The 23,357-nt window shown below is 39.7% G+C and overlaps 1 protein-coding gene across 4 annotated transcripts in view; it reads left to right on the forward strand.

Moving 5' to 3' along the window:
* WDR49 (WD repeat domain 49) overlaps window positions 1-23,357 on the forward strand; it is a 161,087-nt gene that overhangs the window by 121,728 nt on the left and 16,002 nt on the right. For 3 of the 4 annotated variants that reach the window (XM_051818753.3, XM_089331007.1, XM_089331006.1), the window contains 2 exons: window positions 9,539-9,648; window positions 10,903-11,049. The exons of the other annotated variant lie outside the window; for it this stretch is intronic. In XM_051818753.3, the coding sequence (XP_051674713.3) occupies window positions 9,539-9,648; window positions 10,903-11,049 (257 nt within the window). The remainder of the gene's footprint in view (window positions 1-9,538; window positions 9,649-10,902; window positions 11,050-23,357) is intronic. 4 annotated transcript variants of the gene reach the window in all.

Consider the following 23,357-nt stretch of genomic DNA (forward strand, 5'->3'; position numbering starts at 1 on the left):
TCTGGTGTTTCAATTCTGTTCCATTGGTCTATCCATCTGTTTCTGTACCAGTACCATGCTGTTTTGATTACAACTGCCCTGTAGTATGTCCTGAAATCTGGTATTGTGATGCCTCCAGCTTTGTTTTTGTTGTACAAGATTGCTTTAGCTGGTAGTTCTTTGATGGCTCCATGCAGAGACTTCTGCTTTATACATTTCCAAACTGCAGTATTTCTTGCTGGTCTCTCTTTGCTCACACTGACCAGCAAGCACACCTATTGCAATACACAGCATAGTGTTTTTCTATTACAGTCCCCTCATATTGCTAGACCTCTCCTCTTGCACAACTCTTCCTGGGTTAACTTCTGCTTGGCCCAATGGAAACTCATACATATTTGCTCTACCAACTCCTCCAGGCTCCATCCTTGCTTCTTGCAAAAGACAGCTTTTCCTGTGCAGTTTTTCAGGTTGCAGTGAGCTATTAGTCTGCTGTGTTCCCCTAGTGGTTACCCCTGGGGATGTATGTTAAGCTCTTAGCCTGGTCTATGCTAATGAAGGCCAGAAACTTACCTCCCATAGGAGTAGGACTGCCTGCACACACACAACTTTCTCTGATTTGATATTCTGTGATGATTTTGCAACCTGTGTCTGTTTATCTCATAGGGTAATGGTTGATCTAAGAATGAAAAGATCCATTTTGGAGCCACCTCTTTGGCAAAATGGCTTGCATAAGCAATCTAATGTTTCATTTTGTAAGGGGGATATTTATTAAAAATATTACATATTTTCGAGAAGTAGTAGAGTAACAGAGAGAGGAAAGGAAGAAGAAAGAGAAAAGATTGAGAGAGAGAGAGAGAGAGAGAGAGAGAGAAACATTCTCATCTGCTGATTTACTCCTCAAATGCTTGCAATGGCTGAAGCTGGGCCAGGCCAAATCTGAGAGCTGCCAGTTCAACCCTGGTCATCCACATGAATGGCAGAAACCAAGCTATTTGAGCCGTCACTCCTGCCTCCCAGGGTGCACGTTTGCAGGAAGCTGGAATCTAGAGCACAGCTAGGACTTGAACCCAGACACTATGATGGGCAAGTGGGCATCCATAGACATCTTAACTGATAAACCAAGCACCCACCCAGGGAATACTTTCTTTCTTTTTTTTATTTGAAGGTAGAGTTATAGACAGTGAGTGAGAGAGAGACAGAAAGGTCTTCCCTCTGTTAGTTCATTCCCCAGATGGCTGGCATTGTGCTGATCCGAAGCCAGGAGCCAGGTGCTTCCTCCTGGTCTCCCATGCAGGTGCAGGGACCCAAGCACTTGGGCCGTCCTCCACTGCACTCCCAGGCCACAGCAGAGAGCTGGACCAGAAGAGGAGCAACTGGGACTAGAACCTGGCACCCATATGGGATGCCAGCGCCAGCCGCAGGCGGAGGATTAACCAAGTGAGCCACGGAGCCGGCCCCAGGGAATACTTTCTTATTTCTTCATTAATTATTTTGTTTCAGACTTTTTGGGCCTCTGCTGACAAGTAGATGCAAGGAAAAAATCTCCCTTTAGACATTTTGTTATACTAAATTACACTTTGGTATTTGTTCTTCCATTTCCTTGAATTGTGGCTTGCTGAAATGTCAAGTGGCATTTTACTTTCAGGCAGAAGGATCTTTTCGATTTATAAATATAGTGTAGCCAATCCCATACAAGCATAGAATGTCGGGAATGAAAGACTTTAAGGTGGATAAAATGCCTCTACCACCCACCCACCCAACTTAATTTTACAGATGAGAAAATAAAATAACCTCAGGGTAACATGGATAGATCATTGTTTCTCTTCATGCCACACTGCCAGAAGAGTGAAGGCAAGTGGTACAGAGTCCCATTTAAGAGGATTTCAGCCAATATACCAATTTCCCATTCCTTTGACAAACCCAGTTATCCTGTAAAAAATTGTTATCAGGTTTTCCTTGGATTCAAAAATCGGCTATTTGAACAGTTTACTTCTTGATGTCTATCTATTTTCTATATTTCCTTGACACTTTGTATTATGAAAATTCATGCTGATGTGATAGTATTTTTTTTAAATCACAGATTTGTCTTACAACCAAAGCCTTGTTCTCTACCAGATTAGGCAGGTGTATGGCAACTTCATCTTCTCAAGTTGGTTCTATGCTTCAGTAAGCCTTGGGGGGTTTGCAGCATTGAGAGGCTAAGTAATTTCTATTGTACAGCATATTCTCAAATGATAAAAAAAAATAACAAAAGGTGCACATGTTGCTTAACATTTCTGCTTTTACCTACTTCAGGTGACTGAATTCAAATAATTTTTAAAAAGCAACAATGAGAGGGTGCAGACTGATGCCATTTATGGATTATTGAACTAATTGAAAGAAATGGGCTATAATCATATTCTTCTGAATTGGCTTGTCAGCTCAATCCCTCACTCTTCTTAGGAACATGACCAGGAATCCTATGTAGAAAACATACAAGTACAATGAAGTTGTCAGCTATAAAATCTCCTTTGTTCTTTCCATCCAATACTGAAAGGATTATAGATCATTTTCTCCCAAGAAAATAATGTTCTGAAGAATGTATCCCTTTAACTAATTAGATTACTGAATTCAAAGAGAGAATGACGCCAGTTCTTGTACTTTTTCAAAAATATGGAAGGATAATAAATGTGTGAAAGAGTTTAGAGAGACTAAAATGGAAAAAGCACATTCGGTGACTGTTCATGCAGGGCGGGTGTGTTGAGATGGAGGGGGATGCAGGAAGAAAGGTGGAGAAGGGAAAAGATAAGCCTTTCCATCTTCCATTGAAAACAGAAATATTCAGTGATTTAAAGCTATATTCAGTGATTTTAAATTATATTCTCATCTTAATACCTAGATCCTCCTTCTAGGATTTTGGTTTATATTACCTTCTGGCTTATGTATAAATTCTCAGTTTCCATCATCGTTAAAGTATTTTTTCATATTATGTTTGAGAATTAGGTAGGTGATAAAGTTTTCTGTGCTGGGAAGATGAAGATGAGTATAAATTTAAGACTAGTGAGAAATCCTAATGTGAAGATAGATTGGTACAAAGAAATATATCTTCCCTTCGATTCTGCAAAAATAATATTACCATTAGAAAATGAAAAAACAGGGCTGGTGCTGTGGCATAACAGGCAAAGCTGTCCCTTTGCGGTGCCGGAATCCCATGTGGGCAAAGGTTTGAGTCCCACCTGCTCCATTTCTGATCCAGCTCCCTGCTACTGTGCCTGGGAAAGCAATGGAAAATGGCCCAAGTGCTGGGCCCCTGCACCCATGTGGGAGACCTGGAAGAAGCTCCTGTCTCCTGACTTCAGCCTGGTCCAGCCCTGGCTGTTGCAGTCTTTTGGGGAGTGAACCAGTGGATGGAAGATTTCTATGTCTCTCCCCATCTCTTTCTGTAACTCTGCCTTTCAAATAGATAAAAAATTTTAAACAATGAAAAGAAAGCAAAAGAAAAGGAAAAACAGAATATAATAGGAAATAGAAACCATACTGGACACATAGTTTTCCTAATTTATAGCACCAAATCTTTTCTAGACTCATGCAAAAAATTCGAATGTGGAACAATTACAAATAGGATCAATAATTTAGACAATAGAATTTTAGAATATTTCTTTGTTGTAAAAATAATAAATTTTCTATATAGGAAAATTCTGAAGTACAAATAAGCAAAAGAAAATTGAAAAGAAATCACCTGTAGCAAAACTGTTGCTAGCACTTAGGCATTTCACTCTCTAGTCCTAGCTCCAGGCAACCTTATAAAAGTAAACAAATGTACATTTCATAAAAGTGGAGGCTTAGAATACACTGTTTCCAACCTGTTTTATTGCTCAAAAAATATACAGCGAGCACAAATTTGCTATTAATTGAGTGTCCATGGGCATGCATCAATGTCCATATCAACTTTCTAGGAATTTATCAGGGAGCTTTTAAAATTTTTCCTAAAATTTTAATTTGCTTACTTTATATGTTTAACAGTTAAAGAGACACACACACACAGAGATCTTCCATCCATGAGTGCATTCCCTAAGTGATCACAGTACTTGAGGTTGGGTCAGACCCAAACCAGGAGCTCAGAATTCAATTTGGGTCTCCATGTGGGTGGCAGGAACCCAAGTACATGAGCCATCACCTTGTGGCCTTCCAGGTGGCGTATATGTAGGAATCAGGAGCAAAGCCAGACTTCAAATTCGGGCAGTCTGATATGCGATGTGGGCATTCCAGGCAGGGTGGTAACACTATGCCAAGTGCCCACCCACATCATGTAGCTTTTTGATCATTTTCTTCTTTTCAAACATATCATTTATAAATTTTAAATTGAAAAACATTTCTTTGAATATCTTCACACACATGTGGTAGCTACTTACATGAATTCATCATTAAAATAATTCTTTGAGGGGCCAACATTGTTGCGTACTGGATATAGCCACCATCTCTATGTTGATACTTGTATCCATATGGGCGTCAATTTGTGTCCTGGCAGTTATACTTCCAATCCAGCTCCCTAAAGCAGTGTAAGATGGCCCAAGCATTTGGGTCCTCCCAACCCCCAAGGGAGACTCAGAAGAAGCTCTTGGGTCCTAAATTTGTATTTATTTTTTAAGGACTTATTTATTTATTTGAAAGAGTTACAGAGAGGCAGAGAGAGAGAGAGAGAGAGAGAGAGACAGAGAGGAGAGGTGTCTTCCATCTGCTGGTTCACTCTGCAAATGGCTGAAATGGCTGGAGCTGAACTGATCTGAAGCCAGGAGCCAGACACTTCGAACTGGCGGCCATATGGGATGCTGGCACTACAGGCGCTGATCCGATGGCAGGAGCCAGGTACTTCTCCTGGTCTCCCATGGGGTACAGGGCCCAAGGACTTGGGCCATCCTCCACTGCACTCCCTGGCCACAGCAGAGAGCTGGCCTGGAAGAGGGGCAACCGGGACAGAATCCAGCGCCCTGACCGGGACTAGAACCTGGTGTGCCGGCGCCGCAAGGCGGAGGATTAGCCTAGTGAGCCGCGGTGCCGGCCCCGGCTGCTCCACTTCTTATCCAGCTCTCTGCTGTGGCCTGGGAAAGCAGTGGAGGATGGTCAAAGTGCTTGGGCCCTGAGCCCATGTTGGGGGCTTGAAAGAGGCTCCTGGCTCCTGGCTTCAGATCAGCTTAGCTCTGACTGTTGTGCCTATTTGGGGAGTAAACTGTTGGATGGAAGACCTTTCTCTCTGTCATTCCCTCTCTCTGTCATAACTCTGCCTCTTAAATAAATAAATCTGAAAAAAAAAAAAACAACCAAACAACTTACTGATGAAGGAGGAATTCATTATTAGAAACTGAGATAAAGAATCAAATAAGAAATGAAGCAGGAATTTCCATTAATTCCCCAGTAATTTTATATAAAAAGCAGAAGGCACATTTCAAATGAATGTTTCATAAACATGTGAAATAACTACAGTGGTTTAATTTCTGTATTATTATTATTAGGAGGGAACTGAAATTCAATATTATTTGTGTATTGGTAATTGTCTAATTATTCCACCAGTGGATTTCAAATGAAAAATTAAATTAGAGAGTAGATGATAGCTATCAGAAAAACACACAAAGCATTAAAATCCCATTTAAAATTATGCCTTATAGGATATAGAGCACTCGGGGGATCAACTCTCTTCTGTTGTCTACAATTTTGGCAATAACTCTCCTATGTCATGTTTGACAAATGAAAGCCAATTAAAGTCTACTCAGTTTTTGAAATTTAAGTATTCAAAATGCTAGTGTAGCATATTATTTTGAGTTGTGCTATTGTCCTTACTTTTTGTTTAATCATTTCCCAAGAATGGTAGTAGAACTGACTGTGGAGGTGTTAAAAATATTGCCTCATTCTTGCTTAAAGTGCCAGTAAGCTATTCTCAGTGAACTCCAGGCACCGTTTAAGGTTTTCATGTATTTAGCTTATTTAATTGTCACCTAATTCTGAGAAATAACCACTTTTATCATCCCCATTGCACAGCTGGAGAAAAGAGATGGAGAAAAGAGACAGAGAAAAGTGATTCCTTCAGGGTCAACAACCAGCAAGAGGAGAGCCAGGATCGAAACACAAGCATTATGGCTCGAGACTCAGTGTTTTGCCACTACACTAGGTTGCCAGTTCAATAAGCATCATGTGAAAATGCTTAAAAATTATTGCTCTCTGAGTCAGGTCACTACTACTGTTGCGAAATACCTGCTATCCGTATACCACTACTCTAGGCGTGTCCTTTCTATGCCTGGTAGGACACTAATACCACAGTCAGTATAGCTCCTCTCTACAGCCATGGCTGAGAGAAGGGAGATCAGTTACAGCATTCGCTTCTCATGGAATTGATGTCAAAGCTATTGTAGTCCCCACTAGGCCATTATCCTGCACAAGCTCGTAGGGTATTTTGCCAAAAGCCTTACAACGCTATTTAAGCCTTTCATTAAACTCTCTTGGGCTTCATCCATCATGTCTCATCTCAGGAATATTCACCTCTTTTCAGTTCCCTGTACATTTTCATAGTTGCCTCTTACACCAATATCAGATATCTGTTAAAAGGAAGCAATGTGCCATTGATTATACGATCTCATTGTATACAGAATTTCCCTTTGTCTTGAAGTTTTAGCAACTAGCCACGTTTGATTGGACACTATTTAAGCAAGTAGTATGATTTGTTGCAATTCCCAGAAGATTCTCTTTTACTCTCCTCCTACTTTTTGTCTTTTATGGATAAAATTTGTTAGTGGAGGTGTTTTTTGCTTAATTCAAAAAATATTTGATTTAAAGTCCATTGGATGAGAGAGCCAGAAAACAAGTGGCCTCAAAGTAAGGAAGAGGTCAGGATGCTTTGGAAAAACAAAAAACAAAAAACAAAAAAACAAAACAGGGTCTGCTGTTACCAGGCAAGAGAGTTCTCCCTAATTTCAGGCATCCCTTAACCTTCTGCACTTCAGTTTCTATCAATAACAGATTTCTGGACAACGTATTTTTTTATTTTCTTTTTATTTTTTATAGAGGGGGAGAGGGGCAAGGGGAAAAGAAAGATGAATAGAGAGTGCCCCATTCATTGGTTCTTTTCTCAAATGCATGCCACACAGACCTATATTAGTAGAAAGCTAGATTCAAGAGCCAGAGCTGGGAATCGGCATCCATACACTCTGATACCAGATATTGGCATCTTAGCCGGTATCTTAACTACTACACCAAACATGTTCCACAACCATGGATTTCTAGGGCTGGTGTTGTGGAATAGCCCAAATGAGTACCAGTTAGAGTCCTGACTGCTCTACTTCTGATCCAACTCCCTGCTAAAGCACCTGGAAAGACAGAAGAAAATTGCCCTACCATGCATGTGGCAGACCTGGATGGCATTCCAAGCTTTTGACTTCAGTTGACCAGGCCATGTGTTATGTCAGGAATCAACCAGTGGATGGAAGGTCTCTGTCTGTCTCTGTCTCACCCCCTCTTTCTGTAACTCTGCCTTACAAATAAATAAATAAATCTTTAAAAAGAATGCTTATCTAATAAATATAATGTCTAATTGTGTCCTGGCCTACTCTTCTAATATCCACCACCACTGTTTTGTTACAGATTCCCTCACTATCTTAAAATGGCAGTGATACTATCATTCTTATCTTAGAAGCCTAGAGAGTGACCAAATAGTATGTCTTATTCACAGAAGTTGTCATATTTTGGGTGTGAGGAAGCATTCCCACATGATTTGGGGAAAAACTGCCCATCTACCCTAAGCCTTTGGATGGCAAAGCTTCCTTAAAAATCTCTGTAATTAATTCCCAATAATTTGTAACTCCTGCCATTGCACAAGGAAGCACTGCTTCACCATCTTTCTCATCTCCCTTAAGTGTGGGCAGTGTTTGGTAACTCGCTTCCAGAGAAAAAGTAACTGTACAGTGGTCACTGTAAACTTTTATTATTATAAACTTGGCAAATACCCTTGGCCAGGTAGTCAAGGTTACACCAACAGGGATGTGTCAGCTTGATAGCAAGAGACTTGTTAAGATGTGATGAGGGCAACACTTAACTTTCATTGCCTTCTTTCTAACAACCCATAGTCCCAATCAACTCATGAGAAAAATAATCAGATATACCCATGTTGACAAGCATGATGCCAAAAGTCTGACAAGCATTCATCAAAATTGTCAAGGTCATAATAAATAAGAAAAGTCTGAGAAACTGCAATAGGTCAGAATAAGCTAAGGAGTTAGACAACTGGATATAATATTGACATTACAGAAAAAAAGAATTAAAAAAAAGGTGAAGTGTAGTTAATGGCAATGTACAACTATTAATTTCTTAGTCATGATAAATGATAATATACTAGCAGCAAAGAACAGTGAATGAATGGTATACCAGAACTCTGTATTATCAGCATGACTTTTCTGTAAATCTAAGACTATTATAAGTGAAAAGTTTAAACATACAAAAAATCAGTAAATAGATATTTAAAGCCATATAACTAGCATCTGGTATTTACCTTAGGAGAGATACATCGGTTTAATGTTGCTTATATTTTGAACCCTTTGGAGTTTGAGAGATGCAAGAAAAATACAACATAGAAAATATATTGATTACTATTATTTATTAGGCACATGACTGAACTTTCATTCACTGTATGTCCGTTAAAACTATAGTAAAAATCCCATTTATGGAGGAGAAAATTGACACTGTGGGTAAAGGAAGCCTTTCATTGTCCCACGGCTATGAAATATGTAGCAGGATTAGGAATGATTTTGGGTAATGGGAGAGCAGAAAATGAGCGGGGCCAAAGAATGCAGGCAAGGGCATCAGAAGGAGGGGTAGTCCAAGGTCCCCATGCTGTCCATGATTCGAGGAAAATTAGTGTCTTCTGGCCTGGTGCTCCTAAGTTAAAAATAATGATTGCTGGCAACACAACTTTTAGCTGTTAAGATTGAATTCTATGACAGTGAATGTTAAATGTATTTGAGGTAATTTTCTATCTCCTGACAGAATTATATATAGCTATAAAATGATTTCACTCCCCATGTTTCTTTGATAAAAACCCTTTCTGTAGATTAAATCTAATCTAAAGTTTTCTTATAGATACATAAAAACAGCCTCAAACATACTGATAATCTTTGCACTTGGGGTTCCTTACCTATAAGTCAATGCCTAACATTGGATAAATAGTTTTTGAAATATAACCCTGATGCTTGGTTTTCATTAGCCTTGTAATTTACACACAGTACAAGGAAAGTGTGTATGTGTTTTTGCAAAAATTTCTTCTGCATAATGTTTTCTCTGTCCAGTTGCTATGGGGACAGGATCTTTGCATGATTGGATTCTTGATTTCTCGGGCTCTCACTCTTTTACATCATCACCTGGACATGAGGCATTTTATTCAAAGATATGGGCTTGATTGATATACACAAATGTCACTTATTAGGTGCTCAGAAGTAGGGCTATTTTTTTTTTTTGGTCAAAGTAACATACTAGCAGCCAGAAAGTATCTGTTCATCCTTGTGGTTCATATTTCATTTCATTATGAGTTATTTTCTTCCAGAGCTAGACCATCAGAAGACATAAATTTAGCTATGAATTATAAGGAAAGAAATACTTTTATAAAAAAAACACAGAAACCTTATTATGGCGAAGTTATACAACAATCATCCAGTAAGTAATGACTTGGTTATATTTTAATAGTTATTTTATAGATTGGTGCGAATAAGAGAAGTAACTATTATGTGTCAGGAATGCTCACATTTTTTATTATTACTGTTAGTTCTCTATAAACCAAATTTCTTAATGAAATAATTGCTATTGTTATTCCTAAAAAAACATAAGTATAAAGTCCTGTGATCTCCATTGACAAAGGAGGAAAGTGAGGTCAGAGTCATTCAGCAGCTGGATGCCCCAGCTCTGCACAGCATCTCAGTGGCAGAGTCGGCTACGCCAGAAGCCTTGCAAGGTGCCTCCGTAGCTACCTAGATGGAGAGAATACCATGATATTAGTCCTTTCCCTATGTGCTTAAGAAATGAAGATGAATGAAAACCATTTTTTGTTCTCAGAAACCCCAAAGCCCTCGTTCATACCCTGTCCCTGTTAAAAGCCAGGGGTGGTACATAGCAGTTTATGTTTTCATAAGTCTGCCAGATGACTCGGGTGCCTGCTAAAGTCTTCGAACCACTGGCCCCACCCATGACTTGTTCTAAAGTAGGTGTTAAATATGGATTCGTTTCCTTTTCTGAGGTATGGGGCCACCATGATGACAAAAGCACAGTTCCTACCATCACAGAACTAAGAATCAGAGAAACATGAAATTCTAAATTGAATTAAGCTTTTGTAGATTTCTATTTCATTCTCCAATTATCATATGAAGTAAAAAGAAAATTTTTTCACGTTGACCAAAACTTTGCTTTTCAGGGCATGATTAAAATAGATCCCCACCATCTTCTTGTGAGCTTAATAAATATAGTTATACCACTCTGGTTTATATTATAGAGGAATGAAAAAATACCTGCAAGTTCAAATGCTGAATGCTTTGTTAAGTTAAGTGTTTCACATGGGAACGCTGAAAAATAGAGATTCCATTTCACAAAGAACACATTTTCTAGTAGATAAAAGAGAAACTGGAGCTTTTCCAAAATGGTAGAATATTCATTTTCAAGGGAAAATAGCAGGAAAAAAAAAAACACAAAATAAATGAATGGGAAGCCTTGAGTTTCTTTTGGTCCCTTTGAATAAAAAGGACCATGGATTTATTTGAACAGCTGTGTTTATAGGGTTTGTTGATCACGGCAGCTGTACCAGCTGAGTACAGGAAGGTTACATGTAAAAAAGTTCACTTGAAAATGTGCTGGCTCTTTGCAAGGAGTAATGATATTGTACTCTTTTTCCTATCCTCACCTAAATCTCGGCTTGTGAAGGTGCATTTCGGTCATTAAGCATCAGAGACCTAAAAGAACTGCCTGAGGTGCATAAACCTGCTTTGCTCCTGGACCCTGAGCAGTATTTCAGGGAAGAGCCACAGGAGGAGCACCCCCAAATCCCAGAGCTCCCATCACTTTCAGAAAGTAAGTCCTTAGCCATCACACGCCATCATCTGTCTCCATGAAACTCAATCAATTACAAAAAATAAAGTGGAAAGCAGGGAAATAACACATGCTTGCCTGGTAGGTTGCAGTGAAACGAAGTGTGGTTTGACTGTTAAGATTTATAGCTCTGCTGCTGATCTGGGCTTTCAGAAAGGAGAGCTAACAGGCTGGAACATGAAAGGGATATTTTTATTTTGCCACATTCTGGAGTCAGAATGCCATGAACGTGTATTACGAATCGCCATGGATGAGAACCTCTCCCCCGCAAATAACCTTAGTTTTCAAAACTCGTACTAGAGAAAGAAGCATCACTGGCAAACCGGTCTTGTTCTTTCCCTGTGAAACACTATGAATAGAATAGGCCACTTAAAGTGTATTGTCTCAGAGGCTTCCAGCTGCAGCACCAGGCTTGATGTGATGAGAGGACAAGAGAACTTGGAATAATGTAAGTGAATGATCTCTGAAGATTTGGAAACAAGCTATTCAAAACAATGCTCTATTTTTCCGACTCTTCTTTCTTCAGTCTTGTGAGTCTCTGAGAATTTACAGAATGATTTCTGAATAAAAATCCTTCCCTTCAGAGAGCGATCCTCTGGGAGCAGAGGCATCACAACCTGATTCTCAGCGAAGCCCTTAGCAGGCATGTGACACTGCAGGGGAGCTCATTTAAAACAATTAATGAGAGGCACACGTGTTCATCTTGTCAGGGTTAGAACTACATGCCAGCCATCTGATAGCAGTGGTTTCTAAATTTTCTGAACCTTCTGCAAGGTTTCCACAGCATCTTTGAGAAATAGCTGTACTGACCCTCACGAGGGCTCACTGGCGGACGTTTCAGCCTCTCTTCTTTGCTTGGTCCTCTACAGAAAGGGGGAAGAGCTGGACAGCCCTGGTTGGCTTTTGCTTCACTTTGTTTTCTTTAATTCCACTTATAAGCTAAGTGCACCTGTCATTCCTCATCACCATAGTTTCCGTACTGATTATTGCAAATTCTTTTTACCTTTTCTTAGGATTGTTGCTAGATTTGTATTTACTTGCCTGCTCTTAGAATTTTCATCTATGGTTTCTGATTGTTTTCCATAAAAACAAGAAATCAACAAGGTTAGCATTCTTAGTACCTTTGTGTGCATCCAATGGGGCTCCAGACTATGATTCTATTATGGTGCTGTAGAATGATCCACCTCTCAGAATGGCTATCATGAGGACTCAGCTTGTCTTCCTGAGTCATTGTTGTGAAGAAAGAACTTATGGGGACAGCCACAAAGAAAATCCAGAGAGTAGAACAACATAAAAATAGTCCAGACCCAGATATACACTCGGGGGAAGCAAGATGGAGTATGGAATCAGAACTGAGGCAAGAAAAATAGGCAGCAAGGAGTATGTAAAAGCTGAGAGCAAGGAAGTAGGAACAAGACAAGAAAAGCAGAGCAGCAGATTCCCTCTCTGTGGTGAGAACCCTTGTTCACAGAAGGATCCCTTTGTATTCTGCAGCAGGAGGAAACCACTGATGGATTATTGTGGGCAGGGAGGAGGTATCTGTGTGTGTGTGTGTGTGTGTGTGTGTGTGTGTGTGTAGAGTGATAGTGGGGTGAAAATACCTAGAAGACTCAAATATTTTCCTAGATAATTTTATTTTTTAAGATTTATTTTATTTACTTGAAAGGTAGAGTTGAGAGAGAGAGACAAAGAGAGAGAGAGAGGGAGAGAGAGAGAGAGAGACAATGAGAGAGAGAGAGAGAGAGAAAGGTCTTCTATTCGCTTGTTCACTCCCCAAATGGCTGTAGTGGCTAGGACTGGCCCAGGACAAAGCCAGGAGCCAGGAGATTCTTCTGGGTTGCCTATTTGGGTGCAGGGACCCAAGCACTTGGGTCATCTTCTGTTGCTTTCCCAGGCGCATAAGCAGGAAGCTGGATTGAAAGTCATACGGCCAGGACTTGAACAAGGACCGAAAGGGATGCAGGCACTGTAGCCGGTGGCTTAACCCACCACACCCAAGCATCAGTTCCCAAGATAATTTGTTTGAACCTGGATTTCTTCATATTATTTCCTCTATAATTTCCTCTATTTTACACAGTTTAAGAGACTCTGTCTCAGGTTTATTTGTTAGAGCAGCACAGGAGGACAGCAGCCCCATGCATACAGCAGCCCAGGGGTCATACCAGTCCTTCTGCCCTTACATTGGCAGGCAAAGGCTGCTACTAGGGAGCCTTTGCAGGGGTCTGGGTACCTCTGGGAGGAACCTGAGCTGGAACTGGGGCTGCAGGTGTGGCTTGGGCCTGGACCTTGGCCTGGAATTTGATTTGGGACTGAGCCTTGGCTTGGCTTCAGCCTGGGCCTTGAGCTTGGTTTCAACCTGGGCCTTGGGCTTGCCTTTGCCTTTGATTTGAGCCTGGGCCTTGCCCTTGATTTGAGGCTCAGGCTTGGCCTTTGTCTTGGTTTGGCTGGGACAGCCTAAGACCCTTGGCAATGCAGGCACGAGCTTGCTTTCCAAGCTTGGGGTGGGCAAGGTAGGCAACTTCAAGCTTGTGACTGATACCCTTTGGGGTCGTGGTTTGACAAGGGCCTTGATAATTTCAACATCTGCACTCTTAGCCTTGGCGTTGTTAGCCTGCATCTTCTTTAGACCCTTCTTATGCTTCTTGGCAAAACGTGTGTTCCTCAGGAACTTGGACTACCCTTTAAGAGATTCATATCCTCACAGTTTTTAAAAGAGGTTTTCTTTCTTTTAAGAAGTTTATTTTTTAATTTATTTGAAAAGGGGAAGAGAGAGAAAGAGACCCCACTGGTTCCCTTCTCAAATGCTCCAAACAACCAGAGTTGGGTCAAGCCAAAGCCGGGAGCCAGGAACTCTATGCAGATCTCCTATGTGGAGGCAGAGACCGCAGTAACTGAGCCAATATCTGCTGTTTCCTAGGTTGAACATTTGTAGGAAGCTGGGTCAGAGTGGAGGTGGACTCAGTCTCAGGCATTCCAATATGGGATGTGGATGTCCCACACAGGGCTTACCCCATTGTACCATAGTGCCAGCCCACCACTGTCTTCTTATTTTCCTTCTTCAGCTTTTCTTGTTTTGCCTTCCCCCTTCTTTTTATTATTTCTAAAGTTGTCTTCACTCACGTGCCTTCTCTGTAAGTGAGCATAGTTCTATCTTCTGAAAACTTCGTAAGCTTGTGACAGAGACAACCGCAAACTACTGAGATGGTGACGTTTGACTCCACAGTTGAGTCTCTGTGAGTGCACTGAGGAAGAATCAGATTCCTTCTGGCTAGGGCATAGGAAAGATTTTAGAGCGAGGGTCACATCGGAGCTGGGACTTGAAGGATGAGTAAGAGTTCAAGGGTGAGGGAGGAGAGCAAAAAGTCAAGAGAAAGGATATTGAGAGAGGAAAGAAGTGTCAGAGATGAGGAAAAGGATTGCAACTTGGCCACAGGGAGAAACCTGGGATGTGAAGATTGCAAGTTGGCTGCACATGAGTAGAGGTAAAATGGAATGAGTTGGATTTGGAATGTGTTAGGTTTGAGGCACTGGTGTTCCATTTAGAAATAAAGATCTGCAGAATGGAGTAGGTTGTAACATACTCTACATGACATTATAGTGTTCCACTAGCAGCAGGTAAAATAATGTTTGCTTATTATGCATTTAGCCTTTCCTAAGATAGATTGGGTGAATAGGTTGGCATCTGTGCTGGATACTGGAGACCCCAGAGATAACATGTAGAGGCCCAGCTTTCAAAAATGTTGAAGCCTGGGGTGGGGGGATATATAAGTCAACAAATAAATATGTTCTACAACAAAACTATGATAGATATGAGCACTGGGTACTAAGGGAATACATGGCAATTCAGAGGTGGCTTTCCTGATTATGCCTGAGCTAGGTATTGAAGTTTAAATTACTATTAGGCAGGTAAGATAAAGAGGGGTGCTATTGCTGGTAAAGGCATACCATTAGCAAATAAAAGATGGTGTGAGTGAGACAGTGTACTGAGGGAGCTATGTGCAGTTCCAATGGTTTGGTTCTAGAAAGAGTCCTCAGAGAAAGCTAAATTGGTAGAGGGCGGCCAGATCATGAAGCCTTCTAGTGTTCTTTGCTAATGACCTTGGCATTTATTTTATCATAAATAAGAAGCCATGGAAATATTTTAATAAATGATTCTGAGTAGTAGTTTTATCTCTTCGATTACTCCTTTTTCTTTTTAATCTCTTTATAGGATTCTCCCTCTAACTGCCCTGGAGGATAGGACACTCATCTCTTTGCTCTTCTCTCCTTGTTGTGGCACTAGGCCTCCAGCTGAGGCCATTTTCCTTCAGTCTCAAGAACACACCCCAGCATTTCTTATAAAGTAGGCCTGCTGGTGAATAATTTTCTCAGCTTTTATGTGTCTGGAAAATGCATTTATTTCAGTTTGACTTTGAATGGATATTTTCACTATGCTTAAAATTCTAGATGGTTGGGTTGGAAGGAATTTTTTTCCTTTCAATTTTTAAACAATAACACATTTCCTTGCTTCCACAGTGCCTGTTTAAAATCCCTTTCTTAATATTACTGAACCTGCTTATTCTGGCTGCTTTTAAGACTTTTCTATTTGTCTTGTTTTTCAAAAGCTTTACTGTGATGAGTGTAAACACAATTTATTGTGTATTTATATTGCTTGGGATTCATAGAAGTCCTTAATTGTATTTTTCTCCAATTTTGGACAATTCTCAGTTATTACCTTTTTCAGATATTGTTTCTGTCTCATTCCTAATTTCTCCTGTCCTTCTGGGATTGCAACTACACATATGCTAGACTGTTTAAAAATATCACAGATGTTTTTTATATGCTTCTCTTTCTTTTAACTCTCTAGGCTTCAGTTTGGGTATTATATATTGACTTATCTTCAAGTTCACTAATCTTGTATTTTGCTCATCTGCTTTTAAATTGATCTAAGAAGTTCCCGATTTCATATTAAATATATATATATGTAAATAGTTGATATGAGTATATTGCTTTAGTTCTAGAATGCCACTCAAATATTTTTTATAGAAATCCTGGGTCTTAGTGGAAATTGCCAATGTTTTCTTCCATTATGTTCATCTTTTCTCTCTGTTGCCTTTAACATGACAGTATATCTGGATGATGTTCAGATCTGCTTCCAATATCTATAGTTTCCTCTTGGTTATTGCTTACATTTTACTGTTTCATTGAAAGTCCTGTAATTTTTCATTTTATGATAAAAAGTAGGAAATACCTATAGATACTGAAATTAGCACTATTTTCTTCCGGAGACAGTTTACTCTTTACTTAGTTGAGCAGGGAGGCTGATCACCTTAATCCACCCAGGAAGTGAGTGGGGTCAATGCTGAGGCTTTGTCTGTTCTGAGTTCAAATTTCTGATTCAGGCCTCATCATTAGAATATTTTCTACTACATACTGCCAGGCTACAGGAGACCCTGAATTTCCACTCCAATCCTTAATCTTCCGTACCATCCCAGGACTCAGAGAATTCTTGATGTTTCAAGATGTTCCAAGCTGTGGAACATCTTTCCATTTCCACATACAACACCAACTCATTTAGTCATCAATTTTTCAGAATTTACCTTCCTATAGAAGGTTCACTGTCTCTTAACCATATCCAAATTTGGAAACTAGGAATAAATAGTTGAAAATCTCAGCACATCATGGAAATGTGCTATCATCTCCGGAATTTTGGTGAATTTAATTTAGTTAGCTCTTTTTCTTCACAGCTCTCTTTTGGCTTTAAAAATATTACTTGCAACTTAGTTGTTTTTCTTTCCTTTTCAATCTGGTACAGTTCTAATGATGATGTGCCACTGTCTATTAAATTCTATCCAGAAACAGAATTCCTGTTGCAATGTTTAGAAAAGGAAAGTGACAATGAACAGATTTACACTTCAGAAAGCTTGCCGGAAACTGTGTGGCGGATGCATTGCAGTGGAGCTAGACTGAAGGTGGTATAGTATGATGGGAACTTATGTGCAGTCACCCCTCTGCTTTTGAATTGTTAGTCTGCCTATTCAGATCTAGATAATTCCTTAACTTACTAAGTCTCAGTCTCCTCATCTGTAAAATTGAGATAATGATATCTGTCTCTTGGAGTGGCATGGCTTAATTATAGCACAATGACTAGCACATACTAACTACTCACTAAATGATATCTATCATTATTTTCAAGGAAAAAAGACCCTAGTGAGGACATACCTAATTTGAGAAATGTTAAGGCAGTTAATGAAGTTTAAGTAATGTTGTGCCCTGATGATAGATGAATAAATATCAGCTTTCTAGCTTAGATAACCATGCCAAAGAAGAGATTATCACTGAGTAAGGAAATACAGGACAAGAATGGGTAACAGTTAGGAAGTAAGGTGAGTTTTCAGAGTTTTCAGGTGTCTATGGGACTTCTAGCAGGAAAAAAAATCCACATTTTCCCAAGTACCTAGCTTTAACAGGAAAGAAAGAGTGATAATTGAAGAAGTAAAGAATGGCATGTTTTAGGATTTGCTTTAAGTTCAAATATTTTTATATTGGATGTAATATGTGGACAATATAGAAAATTGGCTAGTAAGAGGTCAACAGAACTCTAAAGAATATAGGAATAGGACATCTGCAGAGCAGCCACTACTTCTAGATGTCACCCTCCAACCCTTTGATTTTCTCTTCCCCCCGCCCCTCTCCTTTCCCAGGGCCAAGATGCTGATATTGTTGGAGAGAGTTCTTCTACGACATATTACATTGCACGACCCCAAAGTCAGTGCAGCAACATCTTGCTAGAAATCCACCATCCTGGTGACAGGGTACCCTCAGCTGAGAACTGTCTCTCAGAACTCACCCTCAAGGGACTGCAGGGCAGGCTGTTCACAGGGAGCTGTGCAGGTGGCCCTCTGCTTGCCTTTGGGAATTTTATGGAAAAGCATCATGAGGAGGTGCCACATAGGTGGCACTCTGCCCACAGGGAGGCTGCTGGCTCTGGTTCTGGATACCTGCATTGCTGGAGTCTGCAGCTGGAGGAGCCATTGCAGGATCTTGGGATGGGAGTCAATCTGTGGAAGCCTAGTACTGGGGAAACTGCTATGCAGTAACATGAGGACAGGGCTCTTGGGTTCAAAAGAGACATCTATTCTTCTCCAATGTCCCTCTCGTGCCCTCTAGTAGTGGTAGAGCTCAACATTGCTCCAAATTGGTAAAGGAGAAATGTTTACAGGACTGCAATCCCATTGTCATAGCAGATATTGAAGACTGGATTTGGAGCTGGGAGGCAAGACACTGAGAATTGGCATATTCTCATCTCCTCTGTATCTGCACACCCTTTTCTCCACACCTGGTCCTTTTGGAACATTTTGTGGTCTTTGAAATCACATTCAATATCTCTACCAGGTTATAGGGTGGCAATGGCTATCCTTGGAAGCAAGGACCATGTACAAAAGAAATAAAACCTGGAAGCAAAGAAGGCATAAAAGTGAAATTTCAAGTATAAGATTGTCTTCAAGCCAAAGCTTACTACGTGCTAACTGTGTGCCCTTAGGTCTAACAATTTAAACACTCAATGCCTCCTTGTAACTAAAAATGGCTTCAAATTAGTTACCATCCTCATCATGTTGCTGTGAGCATTCAATGAGATAACCCATGTGAAGTCATGATACCGTGTGACTGGCATCTAGTAAGACTTTGAAAATGTTAGTTATTGATAGCATTTTCTTAATCACCTAAACTGCTCTATGATACAGGAATTATTGCCCTAACTTTCTACATGAAACATTTGTGGCATACAGAGTGTAAGTAACTTAAGTTCACATAGATAGCAAAGGATGGAGCATAGATGAAAACTCTAAAAGATTGATGCAGTTGCAGTTGTCCATGCTACAAATATTTCTAGAAGCAATCTCCCCTGATCAAAAAATGTGCAAATCATATTCCCTAGGCAGCCTATTCTTGTGCTCATTTCTAAAACCAACCATTTAAGTATAATATTTTCTATTTTTAACAATTTCACTTAAAATTCATCTCCTCTTCAGGAGAATGCTACCAAATTTAAAAAATGCTACTATAAAAGAACACTTAAAATCATAATCACCAACATTTTCCCTTCTCTTAGTTATTACTGGGTCTACCATAGCTCTTTTCACTGCATTTACCCATGTTCCTCCATCTCCATAATCACAGTGTGCTGAAGGTCATTTGGTAACTGTAGGATGAGAACCATTTTTTTCTGGACTTACTTTCAGTGCACTAACCTATCACTTTGGAACTTGGGACAGTTTTCAAACACTTCAATCCCCAGGTGACTTTTCAGTCTTACCTACTGGGTTTTTAATGTCATTTTGTGTTCTCTTTCTTTGCCTTTCAACTTGAAACATCTTCCCCACTCTCTCTTCAGCTTCCAAGTTGTTCCCAGTGGGTTCTCAACAGCTTGAAAACCTTCTTTGATATGCCTTAGTCAAAAACCTGGAAACTACTTTAGAATTGATGCTGGGTCAGATTTTGCCAATAAATTCCCCAGAACTCTTTCACATTGTATCTGTAAAATCTTTAAAACTTCCAACATAGAGAGAATGCTGTATTAGTACTCCCTCCAGCACATTGTGTTTTGTTATTGTTATTGTTGTTGACTGCTAAAGACAAAAATGTGTGGGGCAATTAAAGGGATGATTACTTACTCAAACTATTGCATTAGGCAGAGCATTTATTAAAGAGGAACATCTCAAAGAAAAGGAAGGTGGCCTGAGCTTTAACAGAGGCAGATAGATGAGGTCATCTCAGAGTCATATGGGAATCAGGAAGGGAGGGTAGAAGGGATTTTATCTTGGAATATGTGAGAACAGGAGGTCTTTTGTAGCTGGCCTTTTCTGGACTGCAAAAGGGTAGGGGAAATTTCTTAGCCATCTCTGCCTCTCAGGAGCACAGGACTCAGTTCATTATTTTGTTCATGATCAATGAATGTCATCATGGCTGACCTAACCAGAGGTTGTTCAAACCTCCTAGATGGGGTGAAGCAGGGTCTCAGGAACAGTCTCTCAAGGCAATGCAGTTGGCATTGGTCCTCCAAACCCTCTGAACCATATGTTTTGTCGTGGTGGTTTGGAGTCCCAAAAATGCTGGGACAATTGCGAGGCAACCTAGCGTTTGGATAGGGATCTGGGGTGTCAGGTTTTAGTTCTTGGTGATGTTGGTTGAAGGGAGAAATACTGTAGAAATTAGTTCAAAATCTATAACCAGATATTGAAGAAACCTAGAGGAATTGAACATTTCAAAAGGGTTGATACTTTGGTCGGAGAAACAGCTCCAGTCCAATTTGCAGGTTGACTCCAAAACAGACATTTCCAGGATAAGAAAGGAACCCTTAAATTTCTAATAGACAAGACAGAGTTTGCATCTCTATCAGTAACCTGCAATTTATAAACAGGGGTGAAATAGTTCAAAAACAATTCAGCCAGAATGACAACCTGGAAGAGTGTGCTAGAGACAAGATGTAATTATCCATTGAAACACAAGATTTCTCACTATAGCTCTTAAAGTACAGGTGAAAAATATAAACATAATTTGCTAGTATAATCAAGTCCGGCCCATCTTTACTTTAGAACATAATCTTAAATCTAGTGCCAGGAAGAGGAAATAATCTTTGATATTGTGCAAACATTATTCCTTGATCAAATAATTAAAATTCGGGAAGAAAACATTGGTAGATCTATTAATTTTAAGTAAGAAATGAGAGATTGCTACCCATGGCTCATCTAACAAAGTTTAGATAAAGATCCAGAATGAGCACAAAGCTCTAGACATTCGACAAGTTGGAAATCCTTTCTATTATTCTGTATTTTTGTTTGCATAACACTGTATCATTGTCAAATTCACACACATACACACACTCACACTCACACACACACAAACACACGCCAACCACATGCAAAACAATTTGGGATCTATGAAATTTGAGTCATTAGGGGATGAAAAACATTTTTAAACAAGGTGCAAAAGCCCTTAGAAACCATCATTTGAGAGTCAGAAGAAGACAATTAAATTAATTTAATCAATCCTCATCATTCTTTGCCATTAATCTGCTGCTGTTTTCTGATTGTTATTCAATGGTGCCTGAAACTGAAGGACAGCTTGGCAATACTGATCTAGAGATTAGATTAAGGAATTAGAACCATTACATCAAAATGTGGGCAGGGATAATAACATGGCATCCGGGGAGTTCCTTAGAAAGACAGGAATCTCAGGCCCTATCCAAATCTATTGGTCCCAATCTGCATGTTAATGAGATTCTCAGGTAATTCTTACAACCTTAAAAAATCTGATAGATAGGGACTTGTCTAGAGGACTCAGAAAGATGGAGAATGTGAACTAGGGAGAATTTCAGAACACAATACACTCATAGACAGCTGGTCATTGCAGCTCTGTTTACACAGCCACTTAGCTGCCAAGTCCCTTGTTGCCAGGTATCTTTGTGAGTTGCCACTGTTTTTCATCTGGTGTAGTTGGCTGCCGATTAGTGGGCAAGGCAAGGACCGGAAGAGAACAGACAAATCAACTCTTCTGTGTTAAAACCACTGAATTGTTTTAGTTTAGTGAGAATGTTTTGGGTGACCTCACGAACACATCTTTTATGTTCATCACTTTTAAAATATATTTCAGTTTTCATCATAACAAACTTTGTGAAACAGCCAACTATAAAATGCAGTGATGAGAGTACAAATGTCATATTTTCCTAGGTAGTTAGTTGCAAATTGAAGTGGTTACTGCTAATATTAGATGTTGAGTTTTAAGAGCTTGGGCTGTGGTTAAATTGGTGGATATGTGGATTACATGGAGAGTCACATTCTTATCATTAAAATAGAGCCCAAGGTCTCTGGAATGCTTGGATTCCACAGTGCAAGGAATGAGTAACATTCAGTAATTGATTTATCTAACAAATATATTTATAGTTGTAAATGTATAAGGTAGTAAAACAAAGAGTTTCCCACACACTTCTTTCCATATTAGCAACATCTCATATCAATATATTTGCTACACTTAGTGAAGTACATGCAGTTTCCCCTAATTTTTAGCCAAACTCCTTCTATCCCTCCCAACTCTTCCAGTTTCTAGTAATCCACATATTGAGGTTGTGTTTTTTAAGCTCCCACAGATGAGGAAGAATATACAGTATTTGACTTCCTCTATTTGGTATATTTTATGCACTACGATATCCTCCAGTTCCCTCTATTTTTCTGCAAAGGATACATTTCGTTTTTTATAACTAAATGGTAATCTGCTGTGTGTATATATCACATTTTCTGTATCCTTTCATCTGATCATGGGCAGCTTGATTGATTCCATATTTTAGCTATTGTGAACAGTGTTTCTCTAAGCATTGTGGAGCAGGTATCTCTTTGATACAATTGGTTCATGTCTTTTGGGCATATATTCAGTAGTGGGATTGCTCAGTCATATAGGAATTCACTTTTTCATTTTCAAAGAAACTTTTTTAAAAGATTTATATATTTACTTGAAAACCAGAGTTACACACAGAGAGAAGGAGAGGCAGAGAGAGAGAAAGAGAAAGGTCTTCGACCCTCTGGTTCACTCCCCAGATGGCCACAATGTCTGAAGCTGCGCCAATCCGAAGCCAGGAGCCAGGAGCTTCATCAGGGTCTCCCACGTGGGTGCAAGTGCCCAAAGACTTGAGCCATCTTCTACTGTTTTCCTAGGCCATAGCAGAGAGCTGGATCGGAAGAGGAGCAGCCAGGACACAAACTGGCAGCCCTCAAACTTTTATAGTGTTTTCCACATTTGCTGCACTAAATTACATTCTCCCTAGCAGTGAGTAAGAGTTCCCCTTTCTTTATATCCTGGTTAACATTTGTTACTCCCTGACTTTTTGATAATAGCCACTCTAAGCGGGGAGGGGGGTGGGTGGTGGTGAAGAGGTGCTATCTCAATGTGGTTTTTACTTACATTTCCCTGATTGCTAGTGATTTTGAGCATTTTTTCATACATTTGTTGATTATTCACATTTATTTTTTGAGAATTACCTGTTCCAGTACTTTGCCCATTTCTTAACTGCATTGGTTGTTTCTTTTGGTGTTGATGTTTTTGAGTTGTTGGTATATTCTAGATATTAATCTTTTTTATTTAGTAAATATAAATTTTCAAAGTACAGTTAATGAATTACAATGGCTTCCCTCCCCATAATTTCTCTCCCACTCACATCTTTTGTCACATAAGTAGCTTGTTGCCTCCTGTTCTGTCAGATGGCTTTTCATTCTATTGATTGTTTCATTTGCTGCACAGAAACTTTTGAGTTTGATACA

This window comes from Oryctolagus cuniculus, chromosome 4 (genome assembly GCF_051225735.1).
Source record: "Oryctolagus cuniculus isolate XC-2025 breed Fujian yellow rabbit chromosome 4, ASM5122573v1, whole genome shotgun sequence".
Taxonomy (NCBI): Eukaryota; Metazoa; Chordata; class Mammalia; order Lagomorpha; family Leporidae; genus Oryctolagus; species Oryctolagus cuniculus.